Source organism: Doryrhamphus excisus, chromosome 13 (assembly GCF_030265055.1).
Source record: "Doryrhamphus excisus isolate RoL2022-K1 chromosome 13, RoL_Dexc_1.0, whole genome shotgun sequence".
Classification (NCBI taxonomy): Eukaryota; Metazoa; Chordata; class Actinopteri; order Syngnathiformes; family Syngnathidae; genus Doryrhamphus; species Doryrhamphus excisus.
This window is the reverse complement of record NC_080478.1, coordinates 17,258,423-17,274,685: the sequence shown is the minus strand read 5'-3', so window position 1 is coordinate 17,274,685 and position 16,263 is coordinate 17,258,423. Positions and strand designations below refer to the sequence as shown.

The 16,263-nt window shown below is 41.4% G+C and overlaps 1 protein-coding gene across 3 annotated transcripts in view; it reads left to right on the top strand.

Annotated features, from left to right (window-relative positions):
• LOC131140056 (ryanodine receptor 3-like) overlaps positions 1-16,263 on the top strand; it is a 157,623-nt gene that overhangs the window by 93,739 nt on the left and 47,621 nt on the right. For all 3 annotated transcript variants that reach the window (XM_058090130.1, XM_058090131.1, XM_058090132.1), the window contains 6 exons: positions 910-1,714; positions 3,228-3,428; positions 5,530-5,632; positions 7,581-7,712; positions 14,915-15,188; positions 15,297-15,411. In XM_058090130.1, coding sequence (XP_057946113.1) covers positions 910-1,714; positions 3,228-3,428; positions 5,530-5,632; positions 7,581-7,712; positions 14,915-15,188; positions 15,297-15,411 — 1,630 coding nt within the window. The remainder of the gene's footprint in view (positions 1-909; positions 1,715-3,227; positions 3,429-5,529; positions 5,633-7,580; positions 7,713-14,914; positions 15,189-15,296; positions 15,412-16,263) is intronic.

Below are 16,263 nucleotides of genomic sequence, written 5' to 3'. Positions count from 1 at the left end.
TTTTCTCCGGGTACTCCGTTTTCCTCCCACATTCCAAAAACATGCTAGGTTAATTGGCGACTCCAAATTGTCCATAGGTATGAATGTGAGTGTGAATGGTTGTTTGTCTATATGTGCCCTGTGATTGGCTGGCGACCAGTCCAGGGTGTACCCCGCCTCTTGCCCAAAGACAGCTGGGATAGGCTCCAGCACCCCCGCGACCCTCGTGAGGAAAAGCGGTAGAAAATGAATGAATGAATGAACAAAAGAGGGAGAAAAAAGGCTACATTTTAAAGGGGACCTATTATGCTCTTTCCACTTTTCTGACCTATAAATGTATTTAGAATGTTGTATCCTCATATTTAACGATGCCAACATTTCAGATAATGAGGTTTGCGCATTTGAAAGTGAGCCCTGTAAGAAGTTTAGGATGACTCAAAATGCTCGGTTTCAAAAGGCGTGGTAAAACTGCCCCTTTGTGATGTCACAGAGGGCGGATTTCCTTATATGGTTTATAGTTAGGAAGCACTTTGGGCATGTGACTAATCACAGTGGAGTGGGCTCATGCACAGGGAGGACATGCAAGCTCCACACAGAGATGGCTGAGAGTGGAATCGAACTCGGGTCTCTTAGCTGTGAGGCTTGTGTGCTAACCACTCAACCATCGTGCAGCCGAGTAATTGTTATTCATTCATTCATTCATTTTCGCAAACTCCACACAGAGGTGGCTGAGAGTGGAATCGAACTCGGGTCTTTTAGCTGTGAGGCTTGCGTGCTAACCACTCAACCACCGTGCAGCCGAGTAATTGTTATGAAATACTTAATTGTGAAAACAAAATCCGATTGATTGAATCAGATTGATGATAAGTGCAGCATTTTTTCCTTCGACTCATTTCTAATTATTGACATAATTATCCTATGTATTCCAAGGTGTGTTGACATCATGGAATTGTCCGAGCAGGAGGACATGAGGAAGTTCCACTATCACACCTTGAAGCTCTACTGCGCCCTCTGCGCTCTGGGTAACACCCGTGTGGCCCACGCCCTCTGCAGCCACCTGGATCAATCTCAACTGTTATACACCATCGACAACCAGTACCTGTCGGGAATGCTACGGGAAGGTTTTTACAATCTCCTCATCAGCATCCATTTGGAAACAGCTAAGGAGGCTCGACTCATGATGAAAGATGAATTCATCATCCCGGTCACGGCAGAGACACGCTCCATCCGGCTCTTCTCTGACTCTTCCAAAAAACACTTACCACCAGGGGTGGGGCTCAGCACGTCGCTGAAACCCCGCCTCAACTTTGCTCCGCCTTGTTTCATCAACACCAAACGGGAACATTATCTCTACAGTCCACAGATTCCACTGGACGCATTAAAAGCAAAAGCGATATCGATGTTGACGGAGGCTGTCCAAGGAGGCGGGCACTACATCCGTGATCCTGTCGGAGGAGGTGTCGAGTACCAGTTTGTGCCAATCCTGAAGCTCATCAGCACATTGCTGACCATGGGTATACTCTGCAGTGAGGACGTTCACAAGATCTTACTGCTTATTGACCCGAATGTATTTACCCGGACACACAAGGAAGAAACCATTTGTACCACCAACAAAGAAGGACTAACGGGGGCCGAGGAGAAGGCAGTGGAAGCCGGAGAGGAAGAAGCCAAAGAAGCTAAACAGCTGATGAAAGGGCTTCTGGAGAAGAGACTGCCTGAACCTGTGAAACGACAGGTAATACACCGCAAACATAACTAGATTATATTTATATATACAAATGTATATGGACATGTGTGTATTACCGTATTTTCCGGACTATAAGTCACACTTTTTTCAGTTTTTTTCATAGGTTGGCTGTTCCTGCGACTTATCCTCCAGAGCGACTTATAAATGAAAAAACTGTTTCTATTACATAAACACTGGACACCTTTTCTGTTCATGGGTATGAATATAAATTTCTGGGGATCACAATAGATCAGGGGTCTCAAACTCAATTTACCTGGGGGCCACTGGAGATAGGGTCTGGGCAAGGCTGGGCCGCATCAGGTTTTCCAAAAAAAAAAAACAAAAACGCATTTATTAAAAACAGAAAAATATACAAACTTTTTCAGTGCTTTGGTTCCGATTTTCTACAATAAAAGCTCTGATAAAACATTCCACTGTTCTCAAATATCTTACTTTTTATTTTTCTGCACAAAATAAGATGAAAAATAATGAAACAAATCAAGAATAAAGAAAATCAATCAGTAATAAATAAATATAATAATAATAATAATAAAACGGCAAATAATAAAAACTTAAGAAACCACATATAGTTGGTGGGTAGAAAAATTATTTTTTTCAGATTAAAATGAACAAAGCATTATTAGAGCCCTGTAGACATGACAAAACACGACTATAGTCACATTTATACTCTTTTTATTTACAACATATTGCGCAACTGCAGGGTCTTGAGACACATGCTAACTCACAAACTAGAGAGCTAGCGACCTAAACGGTAGCCTTCAAGTTATTTCCTTTAAACTTAAATGGCCAAAAACTTACCACTTCCACACGGATAGGGAGGATAACTATTAACAGTTATTTAACCTTTAACATGAACATTAATCAAACGTAATATTTTTTTCTGGGTACATGATACCATACAGCATCCATATCAAACTTGCGCGGGCCGCACTAACATTAAACTTTCATATCAAGGCGGGGGCCTCAAACTAGTGTCCTGCGGGCCACATTTGGCCCGCGGGCCGCGTATTTGAGACCCTCAAACAATGCACAACGATGAGCCAATTCAAGACACAAGCAGTTGATGTTTGCTAAATACAAGGATGAAGAGTCTTGAACCAGTCATGATGTGCTATATATATATATCACTATATTGACGGTTACTATGGTACCCATTATGTCATTGTATCGTCATATTACCTTGTACTTCAGTAAAAGGTGCATTATTAAAAAAACAACAACCTTAAACTGTATTATGGAAAGCAGGAAGTGAGCAAATGTAACAGTTACTGATTGTAAAAGTACCAGATGGAGAGGTAGGATTTAATAAGCTTTGCTTCTTCCTACTCCTTTGGAAAATAAATTACTAAAATGCGACTTATACTTCAGTGCAATTTATGTATGTTTTTTTCTACCTAATTATGCATTTTTTGCCTTGTGCGACTTATAGTCCAGAAAATATGGTATAGTGACATGAACATACACGATCTGATCTTTCAGTAACTTTTATTTGTCTCTACAGATGTGCGAGCTGCTGCACTATTTCTGCGACTGTGAGCTGAAGCACCGCATCGAAGCCATCGTGTCCTTTTCGGACAACTTTGTCTCCAAGTTGCAGTACAACCAAAAGTTCCGCTACAACGAGTTAATGCTTGCGCTAAATATGTCCGCCGCGGTTACTGCCAAGAAGACCAAGGAGTTCCGATCACCTCCCCAAGAACAGGTACACTATCACTGCAGTGATACATGAAAATACATTTTGCGGTAATTACAAATAGAGGTGGTCCTTGGTTTACGTTGTCCAGTGTTACGGATTTTCATGATCACACACACATGCACTCCCGTAAATGTATAAAAAACAGCCTATAGACACAAGACTTGCTGGCAAAGTAGTTACCATCCTTAAGGATAAAGATCGTATTGTAATGTCTACCCAATCGTTTTATTGCAAAAACAAAACGCAATACTGTCGACTGCCAAAACAACATCAGCTACCTCAACCGTCCTCTCTCCACGCAACCGTCTGCCTCGCCCCACACTGACACACACATCGTCAGAACTCATGTCACATTCACAGATGGTCGGAAATCACAAAACTCTTAAACTCAACTGTACACATAACTGCCAGGTCGCTGATCCTCCGAAAGTAACGCTAATAGTCAAGCAATGTAGCGGTCTTATTATTGACATTGAAAGACTCCTATTTATTTATTACTATTGAATTTAATTCTTGTATGTAGTATTTTATTACTGCATTGATGTCCTTCTTGTGTTCTGTGTACAGTGTGACTGACTTAGGAGTTAATTTAATTTAATTTAGCTGTAATTTAGATATAAGACACCTGGAGGACATTCATTCATTAATTTTCTACCGCTTATCCTCACGAGAGTTGCAGGGCGTGCTGGAGCCTATCCCAGCTGTCTTCGGGCGAGAGGCGGGGTACACCCCGGACTGGTGGCCAGCCAATCACAGGGCACATATAGACAAACAACCATTCACACTCACATTCATACCTATGGACAATTTGGAGTCGCCAATTAACCTAGCATGTTTTTGGAATGTGGGAGGAAACCGGAGTACCCGGAGAAAACCCACGCATGCACGGGGAGAACATGCAAACTCTACACAGAGATGGCCGAGGGTGGAATTGAACTCGGGTGTCCTAGCTGTGAGGCATGCGTGCTAACCACTCTTCTACCGTGCAGCCCTTCTGGTCGTGTTGAGGAAAGTAGTTCCGGCGAGTTATTTGAACAATATGCGTTCAAATGAGTAATCACTAAACAGTTTTCCACGAAAATGTCAGACGAAAAAACAGAAACAACCGGAGTACCCGAAGAGAAAACCCACGCATGCACGGGGAGAACATGCAAACTCCACACAGAGATGGCAGAGGGTGGAATCGAACTCAGGTCTCCTAACTGTGAGGCCTGCGCGCTAACCACTCGACCACTTGTTTTTGCCCTAACAAACAGAGATGGCTGAGGATGGAATCAAACTCTGTGTGGCCTGCATGCTAACCACTCGTCCGCCGTGCAACCCACCCGGAGGACAGATTATGTTTATTGTTAATTTGGTATTGTTTTTCATATTGTGCAAAGGGTGCATAATTAAGTTAGTAGTTTTCTTCCTCAGTGAGATTAAATTAAATCATTTTCCAAATGTTATACAGTATAGAATAAATATATATATAAAAACTAAACAACAAACCTCAAAATGTCCACACTTTTGATCATGTATTGACTTTACGTGTGTAAAATATAAACATTTGTCAGCCAGATGTCAGATACAATAAATCATAACCCCACCACACATGAATGTATGTATCACCGACCACAGACACAGCCTGCAGCCACTCTGGCTGAAATGATGCATATAACTCAATGATTCATGAGGGACAATTTACATGACTTATGTAATTTTCCACATACATGACTAATTTAGCTGCCAACACTCCAATTCCCATTCGTTTGTGTGTGTATTGTAGCATTGGATTCCTTCATTTTGGACTTAAGGTTGTCTTACTGCCCAGCTGCTCCATGCACCAAATGAAGTCTTCTTTGTGTATTTGTGTTGACATGAGCTTCAAGGCATAACAGTTTCTCATCTCTTGTGTCATTTCTTCATTGAGAGTACATGTACACACACACATGCACACACACACCCTTGGGGGTCACAGCTGGATGCAGAGTTCTTTGCTTTAATGACTTGTCATGATGTCCAAAACGTGAACCACAAGTCTCACCATTCTCTCCAATGTTGAGCACAATGAGATGTTAGTAGTTCTATATCATAACTAAATTATTGTTTTGTCTTTATATTTTAGATTAACATGCTGCTGACCTTCAGCACCGGTGACGACTGTCCTTGTCCATCAGATATCCAGGAGGAGCTTTTTGATTTTCACAACCAGCTGCAGCTTCACTGCGGTGAGATGAAGATGGATGAAGACATTGCATATCCTTCAGATTTGGCATATGGTTGTCGCTATCAACTCCCAAACGGCTGTGAGCCATATTGGGATGAAAATATGTCCAAATATGTCTAAATCTTTGTTTGTGAGATGCTGGTGACACAGCATAATTATTGCACAATTGTGCCCTCGGGTGGCCACAATAAAAGGCCTCGCTAAAATGTGAAGTTCAACTGTATTGGCCGTGGTCTGAAGGGGTTTGAAACCGGGTGTATATCTGTTGTGATATGTGCATTAGCATGCTGCTACTTGTGAGTGAATGACACAACAATGGGCCATAGTCACAGATAGTGGGGTTAGGATAGGGGTCGGCAACCTTTACAATCAAAAGAGCGCTTTTACCCGATGCCTCACTAAATAAAATACGCTGGAGCCGCAAAACACAATTTGAAAACAATATCTTATAAACTTTCGAAAGTTTGAAATCTTGGTTAAACCTCAGTACCTGACGCATGAACAAATGTGTACCGACATGCTCCCAAAATTTGATTGACTGCCGGATTTGGAGGGAATTTTGCGGTATAAAGTAGTTCCGAGGAGAAAAAGTGGAGTACTTTTGCTATTATACGATCTCACAGAAATTAGAAAGATGAGTATTTTTTTCATTTGGGTGTTAAAAAATACTTACTTGAGCATTGCAAAGGGAGCCACAACAAAGGCTGAAGAGCCTCATTCGGCTCTGGAGCCGTGGGTTGCTAACCCCTGGGTTAGGGTAATGTTATGGATAACAAACATTGGTACATTTTGAAGATTCATTCATTCATTTTCTACCGCTTATCCTCACAAGGGTCACAGGGGTGCTGGAGCCTATCCCAGCTCTCTACGGGCGGGAGGCGGGGTACACCCTGGACTGGTGGCCAGCCAATCACAGAGCACATATAGACAAACAACCATTCACACTCACATTCATACCTATGGACAATTTGGAGTCGCTAATTAACCTAGCATGTTTTTGGAATGTGGGAGGAAACCAGAGTACCCGGAGAAAACCCACACAAAACTCCACACAGAGAAGAGTGGAATTGAACTCGGGTCTCCTGGCTGTGAGGCATATAGAATGTTAATAGTATGGTGCAAAAACAGGTAGTAGTAGTAGTACAGTAGTACGCAGGGGTACTGGAGCCTATGCCAGCTGTCTTCGGGCGAGAGGCGGGGTTACACCCTGTACTGGTGGCCAGCCAATCACAGGGCACATATAGACAAACAACCATTCACACTCACATTCATACCTATGGACAATTTGGAGTCGCTAATTAACCTAGCATGTTTTTGGAATGTGGGAGGAAACCGGAATACCCGGATGGGGAGAACATGCAAACTCCACACAGAGATGGCCGAGGGTGGGATTGAACTCGGGTCTCCTAGCTGTGAGGTCTGCGCGCTAACCACTCGACCACCGTGCAGCCCCCGTTTTGAAGATAGCAAGCATTATTGCGATGCTGGATCGGTGAATACAATATTTGGGGCAAATAGTGGTCCAACCATTTACTGGTTTTGGACCCCCCACCCCCCAATACAGTTAAACAGCATTTCTCTTTAATGCTCTGGGCTTCCTCTGTTCCTTTGCAGTATGCTGTGGTTGAGAACTTCCTATCCGTGTGAGAATATCTTTATGTTTTGATAAATAATGAAACCACCCGGCCCTCTGCGGTTCAACCGATCTAATGGTCGCCTTAGTCCCGCCACAAAACACCGACCTGTCATGGCTGCCTCCGCACAGAAAAGCAATTAACTCGATATTGCCCACAAACATGAGATACCGTCCATACTGCAACACACGTCATACATTTGACACGTAGAGACCCCCCCCCAAACCCCCCCATAGGCAGCTTTTCTTGACTTGAGATATTGCCGCAATAGTCTTTTCACATCCTGTTTATCGTGTGTCTGTTTATGTGCTGTAGGAATCCCCATGGAGGAAGATGAGGATGACCAGGATACGTCTATTAAAGGCCGCCTTCTAACCCTGGTGAATAAAATCAAAGGACAAGCTCATAAAACAGAGCAACCGGCCAAGAAGGAACAAGCTGCACCATGTGAGCATATCTTGTATCCCGTTATTATGTACTGTATTATTTGTGGATTATGTTGTCAACTGGATGGTGTTGTCATGCCAATTAACTGCAGATATGATGCAATACCCTGTAACGGTGCATTACTTGGCACCAGCGCCTGCACCAATACCTTTAACTTAACACAACATTTCACATGCCAGGCTATATAGCGCAGGGGTCACCAACGCTGTGCCCGCGGCCGCATGTGGACCACTTAAGGAGCCCGCAAGGCATCGTCTAAAAATAGCACTGGTCACAAATTATCATTGTTATTTTGTGCTTTAAATTTTGAATCAGAATTGCTTACATTAATGTATTTTTTTTTAATCGTCTTATAACATTCATTCATTTTCTACCGCTTTTCCTCACGAGGGTCGCGGGGGTGCTGGAGCCTATCCCAGCTGTCTTCGGGCGAGAGGCGGGGTACACCATGGACTGGTGGCCAGCCAATCACAGGGCACATATAGACAAACAACCATTCACACTCACATTCATACCTATGGACAATTTGGAGTCGCCAATTAACCTAGCATGTTTTTGGAATGTGGGAGGAAACCGGAGTACCCGGAGAAAACCCACGCATGCACGGGGAGAACATGCAAACTCCACACAGAGATGGCCAAGGGTGGAATTGAACTCAGATCTCCTAGATGTGAGGCCTGTGTGCTAACCACTAGTCCGCCTTTCAACCTTGATATCTATTATTCATTCATTTTCTACCCCTTATCCTCACGAGGGGTGCGGGGGTGCTGGAGCCTATCCCAGCTGTCTTCGGGCAGGGTACACCCTGGACTGGTGGCCAGCCAATCACAGGGCACATATAGACAAACAACCATTCACACTCACATTCATACCTAATTTGGAGAACATGCAAACTCCACACAGAGATGGCCGAGAGTGGAATTGAACCCTGGTCTCCTAGCTGTGAGGTCTGCGTGCTAACCACTCGACTGCCGTGCCGAGCGTCTTATAACATCAAAAATTTAAACAAAAATATTTTATAACGAACTCTTACCTCAAGTCAAAGTTCATGTGTGCGCACGCGTCCGCTCACCGCTTTTCCGATATAGTGCAGCGGTGATGAGGAGTTAGCTTACTTGTGCAGTTTAGCCCCCAAAAACCTGGCAGAAAAGTGAAAAAGGACTTAAATTTTCCACAGTGATTGAGAGGAAGAATTTTTCTATTATATTGTATTTTGAAGAAAAATGTATGTGTCTTATTTGCGGGGCGACTGTTGCAATACCAAAGCGGATGAAAAAGGCCCGTTTGTTAAAGGCGGCTTTGGACAAACAAAGGACTTTTTTCACTAGGCAGGTGAAAAAAATCACAGAAAGGTGTTCCCTCTGACTTTCAAATATGTGAGCACATAAATAAATGTTTCTTGTTAAAAAATATGTTTTTGTTACCATTATCGTGGAAAATAATTAACATTGATATGTGAGCAGTCGGGGGCGGCACGGCGGACGAGTGGTTAGTGCGCAGACCTCACAGCTAGGAGACCAGGGTTCAATTCCACCCTCGGCCATCTCTGTGTGGAGTTTGCATGTTCTCCCCGTGCATGCGTGGGTTTTCTCCGGGTACTCCGGTTTCCTCCCACATTCCAAAAACATGCTAGGTTAATTAGCGACTCCAAATTGTCCATAGGTATGAATGTGAGTGTGAATGGTTGTTTGTCTATATGTGCCCTGTGATTGGCTGGCGACCAGTCCAGGGTGTAGCCCGCCTCTCGCCCAAAGACAGCTGGGATAGGCTCCAGCACCCCCACGACCCTCGTGAGGAAAAGCGGTAGAAAATGAATGAATGAATGAATGTGAGCAGTCGCTTCACATAGTGTTACTACTACTATTCCTTTTGTTCTGAGTACTAAAAAGTGATCCGTGCAGTTTTGTCATTTTGGAAGTTCACCGCAAACAGGTCATGTAGCCCTTCATTACTATCCGTGCTGACAAAGTAGCCCTCGGCCTCAAAAAGGTTGGTGACCCCTGCTATAGTGGCAGAAGATTGTGTATTTCAGCAGCAGTGACAAAAAGCACAGGCTTGCACCAAAAAGGGAAAAACAATTAAATAGATCGTCCAACACGCTTTTATCGCCGCAAGGATAATGGGGTACCATCTTTTTGGGAAAATGGTAAAACTGTTAAATCCACTCTAACGTAAAAATGTCCTTACGGACAATTTGATAAGAACATCAGGGAATGGAAAAGGGAAATCACTAAATGAGGTCTTTAAAAGAAATAAATGATGGACTGTGTGACTTAAAGTAGCCTTAGTCTACATTTTCAGATTTTCACACTTCTGTTCTACATGATGGTGATTTGTCTTGAAAATGTTTGAATTGTGTATTTCAACTGGATTAAGGCAGCCATCGGAGGATTTGATGGTGAGCTACAGAACTCTTTTGGTGAATGAATATACTCCAATTTTCATCTATTTGTATTCAATATCCAGATATTCTTTACCGTTTTTTTTTATAACAATATCACATAACTGGTTCAAGGGGCCGTGTCTCGATGAAACCCAGATTTGTGGTGTGGGGCTGGACGCGACCTTCGACCCCTGACCAATAGCAATAGAGTAGGAGTGGTTTTCGAAGGAGGCTGCAGAACCCGAGCATGTTCAAATCAAATCAACTTTATTTGTATAGCACTTTTCCTGCAAAGACATGCAACACAAAGTACTTTACAGAATTAAAACAATTACCACAATTAAAGGGAAAACAAAGAAACAAAAGAAAGACCCTCCCTCCCACCCTCCATACTAGACACACACACACACACTGGAGCCTATCCCAGCAATAGGCGAAGCACACACTGGACTGGTCGCCAGCCAATCACAGGGCACATATAGACAAACAACCATTCATATTAGATTTACTAGTATTTATATATTTTAAAAAAGTTAATATAGTGCCCCACTCGGATTCAATATCATTTACAAGCCCCTGAAATGAACATGATAAGTGTATACATCCTGTGTGTAGAACCCTTATCAGACATACACACAGACCAACACATACACACCATACAACCACTCCAATAAACACAACAATTTAACAAGTAGTCAAGTAGTTAGAAAAGGTGTAACAGTGATTTCCCGTGTTAATATCTTTCTAACTCCATTATGCTAATGGAGCCTCAGAGTGAAAAGCATAATTTGGAGACTTTGTGAGGAAGAACAAAACACTTCAGGGCTCGAGACTTTTTATACAAAGAGCTCTGCGGCCCCCCGACTTAGGGTCAACATCAACTTGCAAAGGAATTATTCACATTTCCTCTAATTTTCACTATATGGTAATGCCAATGCCGCCCTCAAACTACCTCATTTGTGCCTTACTGTCCACTACTGGGCTGAAAAAATTAGTACTATTAATTGTTATTATTTTATTATTATTATTTTATTATTTGAGGAAAAAGCGGTAGAAAATGAATGAATGAATTAATATTATTATTATTATATTATTATTATACTACTATTAATTATTAGTACTATTACTAATACTATTCATTCATTCATTCATTTTCTACTGATTATCCTCACAGGGGTCTCAGGTGTGCTGGAGCCTATCCCAGCTGTCTCCGGGCGAGAGGCGGGGTACACCCTGGACTGGTGGCCAGCCAATCACAGGGCACATATAGACAAACAACCATTCACACTCACATTCATACCTATGGACAATTTGGAGTCACCAATTAACCTAGCATGTTTTTGGAATGTGGGAGGAAACCGGAGTACCCGGAGAAAACCCACTCAAAACTCCACACAGAGATGGCCGAGGATGGAATCGAACTCCGGTCTCCGAGCTGTGCAGCACATGGGAAATTAATTTGTTCAATAATATTTAATGCTTTGTTAAAAATCATACAATTAACAGAAAACTTTATGTATAAAAGCACATCTCCACTCAGTATGCTTGTTGTCTATTATGTGTGTTAAGTAAGAGTCAGGTAAAATACGTAAGGTAAAGTTGAACGATCATACACGCTGCGATCACACATTTTATTTTTCATTCCCATGTTAATGAGGGGGTCGTGTCGTTAGCACGCAGATCTCACTCACAGCTAGGAAACCCGGGTTCAATCCCACTCTCGGACATCTCTGTGTGGAGTTTGCATGTTCTCCCTGTGCATGCGTGGGTTTTCTCCGGGTACTCCGGTTTCCTCCCACATTCCAAAAACATGCTAGGTTAATTAGCGACTCCAAATTGTCCATAGGTATGAATGTGAGTGTGAATGTTTGTTTGCCTATATGTGCCCTGTGACAGTCCAGCGTGTACCTGGAGACAGCTGGGATAGGCTCCAGCACCTTCGCGACCCTTGTTAGGATAAACAGTAGAAAATGAATGAATGAATGTTATATTACCTGGTTGCATATGCGTCATCAAATAAAAAATGTCTCTTATTTTCATTGCAAAATTCCATTTTATTCCAATCCCTGCACTTGTAATAGAATCAAATCTTCCCCCTGATTAAAGCAATAGATAGGTAGGTAGGTGCCCATTAAGATAAAAACCCTTCTCAATCAGTTTTTAGACAGACACAATAAATGGGGATTAATTTCCCTGCTTGAGAGGCACTTTAATGACCTCCAATCAAAATTGTAATTTGAAATGATTCTCTAAATGGTGCAGTGTGCGTTTTACCTGCTGTTCATTACGAATATGATGGATATTTGCTGTATTGTCGTCATCATTGCTCCTTTTCACTTCTATCAATTACACCTGAGTCAGGTCCGAGACAAGGACACACAAGTATGGAACTGCATGCTATTGAATGTGGAAACACTTAATGTGATTTATTAGCACATTTGCTCTCCCTGCAAGAAAATGCAGAGTGCAGATGCTTTCGATGCAAGGCGGGATTGAAATAGAGGAGTGGGCACTTTTTTTTTTTTTTTTGTAAAAGACTGTGAGGCATGTTGCATAACGCTGATTGATCAGCGTACTGGTTTATGGTGGCAGATGCAGTTCAGAAAAGTCTACTTCAGCAGCATCTGGTGGCGTCCGAATGCGAGCGAAGGAAGCAGGAGAATAATTGAGGCACAATTCAATTGCTGCAGGCGGGGGATTTTTTTTTAAATTAAATTCTCTTGCAATAAAGTTTACCATTAGTACTTATATGTGTTTGTTAGCTTTAATATAGTCGGTTAATTAGATAGATTAGATAGAATTAGATTTTCTTTTTCCTTCCTTTTGTGTCCTTGATGGCGTTATATTAAATCAAAGGCAATAGCTGTTTGCGGCCATGATCTGCTAGACAACCGCCAACCTCAACCTCAGTTCAATTCCCCCTGCAAGTAAAGAAGGCTTTCAGTATTAATCCTTTGAAGCTTTATAGCTAAAAGTACTGCTACTGCGTTTCTCTCCAGCATCCAATAAGTTTAACGTCATCTTTCTGACTGGACTCACACGCATCCAGAACTGTGATCAATGCCCTTGCTGTCAAATACTGTTTGGAAAAGCAACAATTAGGCAATCACGTGGGCATTAAAGACACCATCACCTAATTGCGATTGGTTCTCGGGGATCAATATTGTATAAACTGTGCATTTGCTGATGCCTCTGAGTTACAGTTTTTACAGTACATTTTCTGAAAGGATGCCTCATATTCTCAGAACTCTACACACAAATCCAAAAAATCACTCACACATTTCTGAAAACCCCTCAATTCTCCTGCAAAATGAAACTTTACATCCAAAAACAGTCTTCATTCTTCTCAAAATGGTGTTTTGTCTCCAAATGACGCACACAAACAAACATTTAAATGAAGCAGTTGAACACTGATGTGCTCAGTGTAAAACACTGTAATTACATCATATTCATCATGACTCGGGCCTTTTTGTGTTCAGTGTGACTCTTCTTGCAAAATGTTTTAGAATCGTTTTTTTTTGTTTTTGTGATTTTTTTTTGACTCAGAACACAAAATTACACTGAAATATTTTTTTTTATTTTTCACAAAAAAACAATGCGAAGAAACGAAGTGTTCATCACAACCAACACAAAGTTCCACATACAGTGGTCTGCATCTAAATGTATACAGCTTCAGTTCAAGAAATAATAATAATCATCAACAAAAAATCAATCAATACAGTTTTTCTCGATTGTTTAAACACATTTTCTGAAAGAATGCCTCATATTCTCAGAACTCTACACACAAATCCAAAAATCACTCACACATTTCTGAAAACCCCTCAATTCTCCTGCAAAATGAAACTTTACATCCAAAAAACAGTGTGACACTTCTTGCAAAATGTTTTAGAATTTTGTTTTTTGGTTTTTGTGGTATTTTTTTTGACTCAGAACACAAAGTTACACAGAAATATTTTTTTTTTAATTTTTCGCCAAAAAACAATGTACGAAGTGTTCATCACAGCCAACACAAAGTTCCACATACAGTGGTCTGCATCTAAATGTATACAGCTTCAGTTCAAGAAATAATAATAATCATCAACAAAAAAAATCAATCAATACAGTTTTTCTCCATTGTTTAAACACATTTTCTGAAAGAATGCCTCATATTCTCAGAACTCTACACACAAATCCAAAAATCACTCACACATTTCTGAAAACCCCTCAATTCTCCTGCAAAATGAAACTTTACATCCAAAAAACAGTGTGACACTTCTTGCAAAATGTTTTAGAATTTTGTTTTTTGGTTTTTGTGGTATTTTTTTTGACTCAGAACACAGAGTTACACAGAAATATATTTTTTTAATTTTTTTTAATTTTTCGCCAAAAAACAATGTACGAAGTGTCACAGCCAACACAAAGTTCCACATACAGTGGTCTGCATCATGTATACAGCTTCAGTTAAAGAAATAATAAAAATAATAATAAACAAAAAATCAATCAATAACAAAGCAAAAGACTATACTGCATCACGTCTTCTGTTTAGGTCAGGCCACAGCACCTCATTTACATCACATGCAAGGTTTTCTCTGGCCAAGCAGTGAGGGAAATATTGCTTAGCATGGCGAATCCAGCCATGGAAAAGCATCCGCTGGAATCTCTCCACATGCATCTTCCATAGCTTGGAGAAGGGGATTGTTTGGTTGGTTATGTGTTGTGGTCATTGTGTCTCAGGCATCAATCGAGAAAAACTGTAACTGATGTTTGCTTGTTTTTACATTCATTTATACCGTTTATATACAAAATGTTATAAAACTCCATCCAATAACCTTTCTTGCAGCTAACCTGAAGGAGTTGATCTCACAGACCATGGTCAGCTGGGCCCAGGAGTGTCACATCCAAGACCCAGAACTGGTTCGGAAGATGTTCAGCCTTCTGAGGAGGCAATATGACAGCATTGGTGAGCTGCTCAGGGCCATGAGGAAGACTTACACCATCAGTGCCGCCTCAGTCCAGGACACCATCAAGCTGCTGGCTTCTTTGGGTCAGATCAGATCGCTGCTTTCTGTTCGGATGGGGAAAGAAGAGGAGAAGCTCATGATTGATGGGCTTAGGTGAAAATATGTTTCATATAAATATTAAACAATGACTTGGGTAGCCATGTATGTTTTTTTTTTTACTGTAACTGTACATTTATAATCAATTCTCTTCTTTCTTACCAGTGACATCATGAACAATAAGGTGTTCTATCAGCATCCCAATCTAATGAGAATACTGGGCATGCATGAGACAGTCATGGAGGTCATGGTGAATGTGCTTGGAAGTGACAAATCCCAGGTATGACGTCTTTTTTTTTTTTTGATGGATTACATCTCATTTTCATTTTTTACACAAACACAGGACCCACTCACAAAATTCATTCATTCATTTTCTACCGTTTGGTGCTGGAGCCTATCCCAGCTGTCTTCGGGCAAGAGGACTGGACTGGTGGCCAGCCAATCACAGGGCACATATAGACAAACAACCATTCACACTCACATTCATACCTATGGACAATTGTTTTTGCTTTAACAAATAACATGACGGCAGCTATATGAAGTTGCTCTACTTCTCTCTGATTAATCCAGCATTGATAAAACAGGAGTTCAGAACATTCATATCTATGGACAATTTGGAGTCGCCAATTAACCTAGCATGTTTTTGGAATGTGGGAGGAAACCGGAGTACCCGGAGAAAACCCACGCATGCACGAGGAGAACATGCAAACTCCACACAGAAATGGCCGAGTGTGGAATCGAACTCGGGTCTCCTAGCTGTGAGGCCTGTGTGCTAACCACTTGGTCACCGTGCAGCCCTCACACACTATTTTTATACTTTATTTTTTTATTTATATTTTTTATTATTTTATATTTTTTCTTGAATTATTTGTCTAGTTTTATCTGCTATCAGCTTTATGTTCTCATGTCCCTTTTTTTCAGGAGCACTTTAAACATAAGACCACATCAAACTATGTCATTTAATTTGACAGTTTTGTTGTTTTTTTACTAAATAAGACATCCGACTTGCAAGTCATGTTGGCCAGTTTGTATGTTAAAAGTTGAAATACTTAGAAAGCAACTGGCGGGGCCGGATTCAAACGCTTGGCGGGCCACATGTGGCCCCCGGGCTGTAATTTGCTCACCCCTGGTC